The following is an 11883-nucleotide window of genomic DNA, read 5'->3' as shown; positions in this document are numbered from 1 at the left end:
TCTGACATTCTGAATTTAAACAAAAAAAAAAAATTGCCAGTTTATTCCCCAGATCAACAGTTATGTATGTGACACTCGTAAAAGTTGTAAAGGTATTCTCTAGACTGAATTATGACAAATGAATACATCCTCCTTGAAAAAAAAGCATCCCGTTTGGCTTAAAAAAAAAAAAAAAAGTTTGGGTCTTTGAAATGCATTTGAAAAAAAAAAATTGGTCTTCTAGAAAGAAAAGCAAGCCATTCCTACTACAACCAAGTTAACATATGATAACATTTTAATCTCCTACTTCAAATATTTAGCATTACTTTTTCAGCAAATTTTTCCTAAAAAAAAAAAAACAACCCTTACCAAAACAAGGAGTGCAAGTGTATTCATACTGTACCTACGGATACCGAGACGTAATTGTAAGGAGACAAAGCACATTTGTTTTTCTTCATTATCAAAACTATCATCCCTTATAACAATTGGTCACTAGTTTTTGATTTGACAGTCCTCGCTGGTTGGCACCGATGGTGTTTCTCTTGACACCTGCCGCTTCCAGCTTGCTCTGCCCTCTCTAGAAGGCAAACCACAGGCCACCACCCCGGCGCCATCCCGGGCTCGGTCCAATCAATAAGGACTTATTTCCTGTCCATTTGCTGAGGTCACAGGAGCGAATCTCATTAATTATTTCTGCTACTGCAGCCTCAAGTGTGCTGCTGGCGTGACAAGTGAAAACTGCTTGACCTTTTTTCTTCTAATTTTGTTTGTAGCAGTTCCAAAAAGGAGGCAGGATTCATTTACCAACATGATAAAAGGAAGGGGGAAAAATGGATTATGATTTTAAAGTCATTAACACATTTATGCCATCACGAAAGCTCTCCAGATCCCCTCATTCCCCCGGTTTTTTGCTTTTTGGTTTTTTCCGGCTAACGAACAATAGTGTCTTTTTAATTTGGTGTCACGAAAATCTGGTCACTGCAAACACAATGTTTTCTAAAGCAGATCTGGCCTCCGAGGGAGGAAAGCTCTCCAGGGCCTCCAGTGCCTTGTTTCCATGGTAACGACACAGGTCAATAGCTGAAGTCACACCTTTGCCAGCTTTGATTGTTTCCCGCAACTGTTAAGAAACAAATGCACAATAAAAGTCAGTTTTTCAGGTACCACAGTTAAATTGGGGAGGGGAGGTGGACACGGGGCGGGGGAGGGGGGGCACAGTGTGGATTCGCTGTTTCTGCTACGTTCTTTTTGAGGTAAAGAGGACACCAGTCCCTAAAGGTTTGGAGGCACTACCGTTCCCTAAGGCTGCTAGGTGTCTGGGCTCCGGAGGAACACAATTGGCTCCAATCAGCCTAATGACGCCTCCTCCCCCGCTCCCACCCCTTGATATCCTGAAATGTGCCCCTCTGGGGGATGGCGGTAATGAAGGCGGAGGGCATTTACATCTCTGGCATTTTGAATGCAGCAGCCTGATATTCTTACGTGAGGAAGGCTTCATTAACATCCTACTTAGTGACTTTTTTTTTTTTTAATGCTATATGCTGACACAATAGTCCGTATGAAAATTCAAGAAAGACACCTTAGTTGAGGTCTGAACGCTACATTTTTAAAACTAAGAGCCTTTATTTGACTGGGAAGAATGAACTGAAACACACCTTTGTAAAGGATAAAGGAAACTCTTGCCAACAACTGGAGTTTATTTCTAATCCCTCTTTTGGATGACAGGGAAGGGCCAATAATAGGGTTACCCTACAGAGCTGAAAGAGATTTATAGTGACTTGGTCAGCCTGCTTCCTTTTCCCCCAGTTCCCTCTTCTCTTTCTCAGTGAATACCTCTACCTAACTCCCTAAATCAGAAACCTGGCGGGGGGTGGTGGTGGTGTCCTCCTTCATGCCTCATTTCCGGTCAGGCCCTCTGGCCCCCAGAGATTGGGTGAGGCCAAGGGACAATGTTTTTTGTTTTGGTTTTTGTTTTTAAATAACAGGAACATTCAGAATTGTCCTCAGTTGTTTTTTTTTTTGTTTTTTTTGTTTTTTATTTATTCATTTATTTGACAGACCGAGATCACAAGTAGGCAGAGAGGCAGGCAGAGAGAGAGAAGGGAAGCAGGCTCCCTGCCAAGCAGACAGCCCAATGCGGGGCTCGATCCTAGGACCCTGGGACCATGACCTGAGATGAAGGCAGAAGCTTTAACCCACTGAGCCACCCAGGTGCCCCCAAGGGACAAGTTTTAGTCTGTGAGTCGAGGGGGATGTAAGTCACTTCTGGGCGGTAGCATTTATTTATTTATTTCTTTAAGATTTTATTTATTTATCTGACAGAGAGAGATCACAAGTAGGCAGAGAGGCAGGCAGAGAGAGAGAGAGAGGAGGAAGCAGGCTCCCTGCTGAGCAGAGAGCCTGATGCGGGACTCGATCCTGGGACCCCGAGACCATGACCTGAGCCGAAGGCAGCGGCTTAACCCACTGAGCCATCCAGGTGCCCCCGGGCGGTAACATTTAAACCGTCTGCATAAATCCTCCAGAGCCTTCCCCAAGGTGGCTATATTGCCCAGCCACACTGGAGAAGTTCCTCGTGCTGGATTCCAGAGTGACCACAGTGAGCGCCACGGTGCCTCTCCTACCTGCGTGGGCCCTGGAGCATGGGCAAGGAACACATCTTGTTGTTTGAGGCCACAGAGATTGTGAGGTTGTCTGTATCCATCTGGATGGACGGAGTCTCTAGGTCCGAGCCATTCCGTCTCTTTTAGAGCTCTCAGATTTGTCCTCCCCTCTTCATGCTCACTGCCGCGACCTCCGTTCAGACGACCATCATCCCTCGCCTGACTTGTTTGATGCAACCACTTCCTCAAGAGTCTTCCCACCACCAGATTTTGCCCCTGGACTCCATCTGTCATGCTGCCAAGGAGAGCTTTATAAAATGCAAATGTGATCTTGTTTAAAACCCTTCACTACTTTCCAATACCCCTCAGAAGAGTCCAAGCTCTCTCATAAGGTCACAGAAGTCCTTTCCTGATCTAGCCCTTGCCCAGCCTGGGTTCTCCCTTGTTCTCCCATCATCATTATTGAGGGAAACTGCTCGCAGCAGTTATCTCCCCTGAGACTGTTCCCGTATCTCCCCACGTCCTTCAAACTCCCCAAATTCCACTTGAGCGGAATATGATCAGCTAGGCATGAGAGCCCTAAGAAGCTGGGTGCCCCTTCTTTCCCTTGGGGCTCCTCAAGTGCCCTGTGCCTATCTGGAGTACAGCATTATTTTTTTTTTTAGATTTTATTTATTTGACAGAGACACAGTGAGAGAGGAAACACGAGAAGAGGGAGTAGGAGAGAAAGAAGCAGGCTCCGCGCTGAGCAGGGAGCCTGACGTGGCCCGGACCCTGCGATCATGACCCGAGCTGAGCACAAGGCAGACGCTTAAGGACTGAGCCACCCAGGCGTCCCCTGGAGTACAGCATTATTATACAGTGTTGTATTTCTCCATTCCCTTGTCTATCTCTTCCTTAGACTTTAAGCTACTGCATACAGCCGTAACATAAAGGAATAAAAGAAACAATCTGCTTTATTCCTCTAATTACACAGAGAAGAAAACAGAGGCTCAGAGAAGCTCGGCAGCTCACCCAAGATCACAGGTGAGGAGTGGCACAGCTGTGGTCAGAAGCCAGGGTTTCCAACACCCCGTCCCGCAGTACCGAACACTACACTCTGCCAGAATCTCACTGCCCCACAGGTATTGCCACACACTGCACGTGAACTTCAGGACTATTTCAGCCCAGGATGCCCTGGTCTCTTGCCAACCACTGAACGCATGAAGGCACTCAAATGGTGGATTCGAATCCCACTATAGCTTTATAATCTTAGAGGAGCCATTTAACTACTTGGGGTAATATCAGCAGCCCCTTGTAGGACTGTTGGAGTCAACTACCTGAGACAGCACAGAGTGCTAGACAGTGTCTAAAACACTACAAATATTACAAACTACTTAAGTCTTCTTCCTCCTCAGGCCCTTAGAAAGCCAACCCATCCAAAAGATGAAGTCTTTTGTAGCTTCATGCACAACAACCTCAAAGGTAGTTGGAGTTGGATAAGGAAGGAAGGAGGGAAAAAAGGGGGAAGAAAAGCAAAAGGGAGGGAGAGGTGGGAGGAAGAGAGAACATGCTCTCAATTTTCATTATCTTTAATTACCCCAAACCTAAATTAGGCCAACATTCTGTATTCTACACTTTAGGTTGGTACCTGCAGGCACGTGCATAATAAATGCATGAGTGGATTTCAATGTGCAGACGTTAACTAAACACTTATGTGAAAGTACGATGATCCTTCTCCACTTCATGGATCAGGAACTAGTTAAGGGTATACTGTAAAAAGCAGGAGAACTACAGGACGAATAAAGGACTATAAATGATCAAAGAAATAGAGATCAATTGTAATTAGAAGAGATTCAAGAAGACCTTACAGGGTAGTGAGATTTGAGGCATGTTTGAGAATGTTGGTAAGGAGTTACAGGGTTGAGGGGAGCAAGGGAATCTTATCGAAAGAGCTTAAACAAAGGCACAGAGGAGACCAGAGTACAGTGTCCAGGGAAAAAAGGTAGATCGGTGTGACAAGCCTTACAGGGATAAGTAACAGGGGATCCAGGAGGGCTCTGAAAACTAGGCTAAGAAATCTGAATTAAAAAAAAAAAAAAAAATTATTATCAAATATTTAAAAAGTACAGAAAAGTTCAAAGACTAGCACAGGAGTTGGCAAGCTGCAGCCCCAGGCCCAATCTAACCCCCGCTGTTTTTATAAATAAAGTTTTATTGGCACATATCCATGTCCGTTCAGTTACATACTGTCTGTGGCTGCTTTGGGCTCTAGTGGCAGAGCTGCAGAGGTGAGCAGCTGCTGCAGAGCTGTACGCACCCACAGAGCCTAAAATACTTCCACCTTCGCGTTCTCAGACTGGCTGCTGACTCCTCGTCTAGTGCAACGCATGACCACATCACTACTGACAGTCAACAATTGTCAATATTTTGCTATTTTTGTTTTATCTACTTGTATGTATGTGTTTTCTCAACTGTTTGCAAATAAGCTGTGGGCAGTGGTATGCTTGCTGGTAAGTTACCTCTCCAAGGGAGGAGAAAAACCCGGTTTGTAGCATTTGCAGATTTTTGTGGTATAAAAACTCCCATCACAGCTGATCACAAGAGACCAAGGACGGTGGAATCACAAAATTCTGAAATATTTAACAACAGGCTCTGAGCTGGCAGGACTTGGCTTGAACACATGTTGGGCTGCAGTAGGCTTCACCCTTGCTTTGACTGCAGCTCCTAAGAACTCTCTCCTGCATAACCAGAATATTGTCACAACTAGGAAAGCTAACAATAATTCTCCACCATTGTGTTATATCTAGTCCATGAGCAAATTTCCCCAGCTGGCTCTAAAATGTCTTTGTTAGTGTTTTTATTTTTTTCCCTGATTCATGATAAGTCCTGCTTCACACACTGCATTCATCTGTTACGACACTTTAATAATTTTCTCTCCTATGATATTGCCGTTTTGAAAGGATCAGGCTGTGTTGTGCAATTGCATTCTACATTTCTCTCCCTCTCTCTCTTTTTTGAGATTTTATTTATTTATTAGAGAGAGAGTATAAGCAGGGAAAGCGGCAGAGGAAGAGGAAGAAGCAGGCTTCCTGCTGAGCAGGGACACTGCCTCCGAGATAGATCCCAGGACCCCTGATCATGACCTGAGGTGATGGCAGCCTTTTGACAGACTGAGCCACCCATGCATCCCTCACCTGGGGAACTTTAAAGTGCAGATATCAAGGCCCCAATCCTAGAGATGGATTTAACAAGGCCTAAAAATGCTTCTTAAGTCATTCCAATGATTAGCCAGATTTGGGAGTACCTTACCTGCTGGGGAACATATTTTGAGTTACTATATTTTAAAACAGTTGGGTTGGGGGCGCCTGGGTGGCTCAATCAGTTAAACATCTGCCGTCAGCTCAGGTCATGATCCCAGGGTCCTGGGATGGAGCCCTGCATCGGAGCTCTCTGCTCAACAGGGAGCCTGCTTCTCCCTCTACCCTTCTCACCCCTGCTCGTGATCTCTCAGATAAAAAAATAAAATCTTAAAAAAATAGTTGGGTTGGTTTTATACTTTTAAAAAAATATTATAGTTAACATTAATGAACTTTTTAAAAATATATATATTTTTTAAACTTTATTTATTTATTTGACAGAGAGAGAAAGATCATAAGTAGGCAGAGAGGCAGGCAGAGAGAGAAGGGAAAGCTGAGACCATGACCTGAACCGAAGGCAGAGGTTTAACCCACTGAGCCACCAGGCGCCCCTTAAAAAATATTTTATTTATTTGACAGAGAGATCACAAGTAGGCAGAGAGGCAGGCAGAGAAAGCGGCGGGGCGGGGGGGGGGTAGGAAGCAGGCTCCCCACTGAGCAGAAAACCCAATGCAGGGCTCAATCCCAGGACCCTGAGATCATGACCTGAGCCAAAGGCAGAGGCTTAACTTCCTGAGCCACCCAGGCGCCACAAGGGTTTATACTGTTTTGACCACCATGTATTGTGCACCTGTATGGCATGGGTGTGTAGCAGGTGTGGGAGATACAAACACAGCTGCTTCCTCCGAGGACCACCTGTTAGGGGGCTGCCCTAGACCACATATTAGAGCTGGAGGGGGTTGAAAGGACTGCTGAGGGACTGGACCTACAACTTTGGTTCTAAGAGATGCAAGAGATAAGACCACAATTAGAAAAATCCTTTTTTTTTTTTAAGGTTTTATTTATTCATTTGAGAGAGAGCGAGAGCGAGAGCGAGAGAGAGAGAGAGAGAGAGACAGAGAGGGTACAAGCAGGGGGAGAGGCAGAGGGTGAGGGAGAAGCCGACTCCCTACTGAGCTGGGAGCCCAATGTTGGGCTCAGTCGCAGGATGTGGAGATCAGGACCTGAGGTAAAAGGCAGATGCTTAACCATCTGAGCCACCCAGGCACACCGCACCATTGGAAAAATCCTTTCCACTTTTGCTTTCACCTGCATTTTGACTGGGCAAAGCCTTAACAAATGCACAGACAGAACTTTCCATATTAGGATACGGCTAGAAGAGGCTGGCATGCCCTCTGGCCTTTACGGCGTGAAAAACATTTTTAGTTGTAGGGTGAGTGATGTAAAAAAATACAAAAAGGTGAATTACCAGTCTGTGTTTTTACTTCTCTGATATAGCACTTTAGGGCACTAATATAATTAAATCTCTAATTAAGTCAACTGAATAATTATGTAAGTGCAGCATCACCTGCAATAAATTAGGTCCAAATCCCTTGCTAGAGGATCCAATTAAAGACATTAACACAGAGAGAAAAAGATGCAAAGTACTTAAAGTTAAGTGCATTATTATTTAACATTTATTAAAAGGTGTTATTAAACACCTTTTCAGTGATAAATGTTGCTTTTATGAGACCCTTTTGAGAAATCATCATATGCTTTTGAAAACCATTTGGTTAAAAAAATTCTCTTAAATAGTCAAGACAAGCCCCTGCCATGAGATCTAGGCAGCTTTAGCAGAAGTGGGTGAGACAACTGCTGCTCTCCAATGAAACCAAAGAAAGACTTTCAGACCTGGTAGAAACCCAAGCCCAGTCTTATCTTCTCATCTCATTTTACAGGAGAAGGTAATTATGATGAGATCGGCTGAGGGGTAAGAGTCAACAACAAATCTGAGAAATAGCCTGGGTTTCATTTCTGCACACCCAGAGCTGTTCCTCTCTATAGCACTGGAACAGAATTGGAGAGAACCCCAAGTTTTCCTTTGCCCAAACAGAGAAAGTGCTATAGAGAATGGGGATGCTGAAACTCATCTGGAAATTAGGGTAGACCTTGCTCTGTAGGAACTGGATAATAGAGACTAGGGAAGTAGAAGCAGTATGTTAAAGGGTTTTTTTGGTTTGTTTGTATGTAATGGTTGAAAATACTTGAATAGGGAGGAAAGGTAACAAATGGCGGCCATGCTGTTACGGAAGGAGACCACTCATCTCCTTTTTTTTTTAAAAAAAAAAAGATTTATTTATTTATTTATTTGACAGAGAGAGAGAGATCACAAGTAGGCAGAGAGAGAGAGAGAGAGAGGAGGAAGCAGGCTCCCCGCTGAGCAGAGAGCCCGATGTGGGACTCGATCCCAGGACCCTGAGATCATGACCCGAGCCGAAGGCAGCAGCCCAACCCACTGAGCCACCCAGGAGCCCCAAGACCACGCATCTCCTAATCGAGTGGGAGAAGTGGACCATGCTTCCCTAATGGCGATTAAGAAGATGGCAGAAACTAACATGCAGTAATGATAAAGGACTCCAACCTGGTACTAGACTCAGTGAAAGAAAGGACTAGCACGCATGGTTTTGGACACCCAGACCACATATTAGGAAAGCACATTTAAAAATTAGTGAAAAGACTGCCATGATTCCAAGAGATCATAAATGGAAATCGTTCAAGGGGGATGAGAGCCTCTGACAAAACTAAATTTCAACTATGGTCATCATTAATTATGAAAGAGTCCAAAATAAGCAGTTACGGAATAAGGTCTCTTGGGGCTCAGACTGGAAAAGGCCCAGGTATGAAGAAGCAGCATTTTGCCTCCTCCATTGCTGAGCCTGGGCCGAGCAGCTGTTCTGCACAGAGCTGCACTGTGGAGATCGGATGCTATCCCTGATTTGAAGGAGCTGACAAAGGAGAGGTAGAAAGCTGTGAGAATTGTGTGGGAATCCACCCCTAAGTCTGTATTATCACCAGGACACTTGCCACACATGTTTTTAAAGTGCCATTCCTCACAGAAAAATGTTCCGAAACAACCTCATCAGAATCTGCTGAAGACTGATGGGGGGTGCGCAGGGGAAGGAGACGATGACAAAAATAAGAGGCATGAAAATATCAAGGCAGTATGTCAAAGAAGGACAAGTGCTCTCAGATAGTCCCAAAAGATGGCGTAATATTAAGAGAAGACAAAGGAAACAGAAAAAAGGAATGAATTAAAAACTGTAAAGATGAAAATAAATTCCATGAAGAGGGGACTTTAAGGATGAAACAGCCCGTTACAGGTCGTCAGAGAGGAGGCAGCTACCAACCTGCCTTAGGTCTGGCTTCCGGTATCCTCTGCATTTTAAGGCCACCGCCACTCCCATTCCGAACACAGTATTGCCCTTTTGGACAAATTCCTGCATGACACCCTCACTGAGACTGCTCCCCGCCAGCAGATGTCTCACTCGTTTTGCCTGATACCTCTCGCGGCACTTCCCTTCTCCGTCTTCCTCCTCACTCTGGAAACCCAGTTTCCAGTCTAGAGCACCTTGACAGAGGCATCCACTTACCTCGGTCCTCTTCATGCTCCCAGTGCACACAAATGGTCCTTTCCAGCTACGGAAAGACCTAAGAAATCTCAGAGATGAGAGATTCAACTGACGAAGGTCTTCAAACACAGGACAAAAGAAAAAGATGAGGACAGAGGTGCATCTGGAACAAAGGCCACTCACTGTTAGCTTCAGAAACAGTAAAGAGAGTATATTTGGGTTTTATTTTATTTAAAGATTTTATTTATTTGACAGAAATCACAAGTAGGCAGAGAGGCGGGCAGAGAGAGAGAGGGAAGCAGGCTTCCTGCTGAGCAGAGAGGCCGATGCAGGGCTCCATCCCAGGACCCTGAGATCATGACCTGAGCTGAAGGCAGAGGCTTAACCTACGGAGCCACACAGGCGCCCTCTTTCTTTCTTTCTTTTTTTTTAAGATTTTTTAAAAATTTATTTGAGAGAGAAAGAAAGCACAAGCAGAGGGAGAGAGAAAGGGAGAAGCACACTCCTTGCTGAGCAGGGAGCTCAACATGGGACTCGATCCCAGGAACCTGGGATCACGACCAGAGCCAAAGGCAGAAACTTAACCAACTAAGCCACTCAGGCACCCAGTCAACTATATTTCAATAAAAAAAGAAAAACAAAAAAAAACCCCGATTTGGTTTCTTTCCTTTATCACAGTTCCATGGATTACCTGAATGAAGACGGAGAAGAAATATGTACTAGATTTTAATTTTCAGATGTCATATAGCCAGGAGAGAAAGCTAACACATGGATAGCATCAAATCTTAATGGTTTTCACATACTGAAAAAAGACGGAGACTCGCGAGATGCAATGTACAGGGATAACTGTATAGTTCTACAGGTTCTATAGGTTCCAAAAATTCATTGTACAAGTGTGAACCTCAGTTTGACAATGACTCATAAAGAAGTGGTGAGAATCTTTGCTAACCACATTCTTTATATAAGCCAAGATGGTGATATAGATTCAAGAAAATTTAGAAAAAAGCCCAAACACAAACTTTGGCAGCATCAACAGAGGTACATATCCAAAACACAGGCAGGAATGGTCAGGCTGTACTGTTTGATGGTCAGTTTGTGGTTAGAAAACTATGTTCTGTCCTGGGTGCTATGGCCACGTATCAAGATGGGCATTCAAGGTAGCCTGGCTCCAGTATTAGGATGAAGAGGTATTTGTAAACACGCACCTAAGGAATGTTTAACCTGGAGGAAAGGATTACAGGAGGAGATGAAAGCCATCTTCCAGCACCTGAAGTAATCAAATGGAAGATGGAACAGTCCTGTTCTGTACGCTTCAGGAGACAGAACGAAGAGGTACAGGGTGAAATTTCTGGGAAGCAGACTTCAACAACAGGTAAGAGAGAGTTTTCAAACAACTAGAGTTGTCTAACAAGAGAATAATTATTTTTCACCAGCTGTGAAGCCCCTGTTTTTGGAAGTCCTCAGCAACTAGATGACCACATCAGAGAAGGGATGAACAAAATTCTTTTTTTTTTTAAAAAGATTTTATTTATTTATTTGGCAGGGGGAGATAGAGGGAGAGAGAGAGAGACTGAGAGAGCACAGCAGGGAGAATGGCAGGCAGAGGGAGAAGTAGGCTCCCTGCCGAGCAAGGAGCCCAACGTGGGACTTGATCCCAGGATTCCAGGATCATGACCTGAGCCCAAGGCAGACAGATGCTCAACTGACTAAGCCCCTCAGGCGTCCCTATGAATAAAATTCTTAGCAGATGTGGGAGGTGGAACAAGGCAGCCTTCAAAGTCCCATCCAACTCCAAGATTCTAGCTGATAGTGCTTCAATTGAAAGGTCTTCCCAACTTCTGATTGGCAAGACTTGGTACAAAAGGAAAAGCTGTAATTAAAACTTTTCTCTAATATGATAAACATATTATGATAAACAAACAAGTTGCAAACCACCTAAAAAGCATTCGTTTTTCCTCAGAACAACAGATTATCTGCAAGAGTCTGCAGAAAGAAAATCTACTGATTTAATTAAATATCTTATTTCAGCAAAAGAAAGGGGACGAAAATAAGAGATTTTTTTTTTTTAAAGATTTTATTTATTTATTTGACAGAGAGAGATCACAAGTAGACAGAGAGGCAGGCAGAGAGAGAGAGAGAGAGAGAGAGAGAGAGGGAGGGAAGCAGGCCCCCTGCTGAGCAGAGAGCCCGATGCGGGACTCAATCCCAGGATCCTGAGATCATGACCTGAGCCGAAGGCAGCGGCTTAACCCACTGAGCCACCCAGGCGCCCCGAAAATAAGAGATTTTTAAAAAAAGATTTTATTTATTTATTTGACAGAGATCACAAGTAGTCAGAGAGGCAGGCAGAGAGAGAGGAGGAAGCAGGCTCCCTGCAGAGCAGAGAGCCTGATGCGGGACTCAATCCCAGGACCCTGGGATCATGACCTGAGAGGAAGGCAGAGGCTTTAACTCACTGAGCCACCCAGGCACCCCGAAATAAGAGAATTTTTAGTTCCTTCCTCGAGCACATGAATTCATGTGCCAAAGGACAAGAATGATACAATTCCCAATATTAAAATAGCCCATAGTCAT

General features: G+C 44.4%; 1 protein-coding gene across 1 annotated transcript in view; it reads right to left on the bottom strand.

The window, feature by feature from the left end:
* Positions 1 to 256: 256 nt before the first annotated feature.
* PDSS2 (decaprenyl diphosphate synthase subunit 2) overlaps positions 257 to 11883 on the bottom strand; it is a 255955-nt gene continuing 244328 nt past the window's right edge. The window contains exon 8 of the mRNA XM_044244610.1: positions 257 to 1099. Within this exon, the coding sequence (XP_044100545.1) occupies positions 941 to 1099 (159 nt within the window). The 3' untranslated portion in view covers positions 257 to 940. The remainder of the gene's footprint in view (positions 1100 to 11883) is intronic.

This window comes from Neovison vison, chromosome 1 (assembly GCF_020171115.1).
Source record: "Neovison vison isolate M4711 chromosome 1, ASM_NN_V1, whole genome shotgun sequence".
NCBI lineage: Eukaryota > Metazoa > Chordata > Mammalia > Carnivora > Mustelidae > Neogale > Neogale vison.
This window is presented reverse-complemented; position numbering and strand designations above follow the sequence as displayed.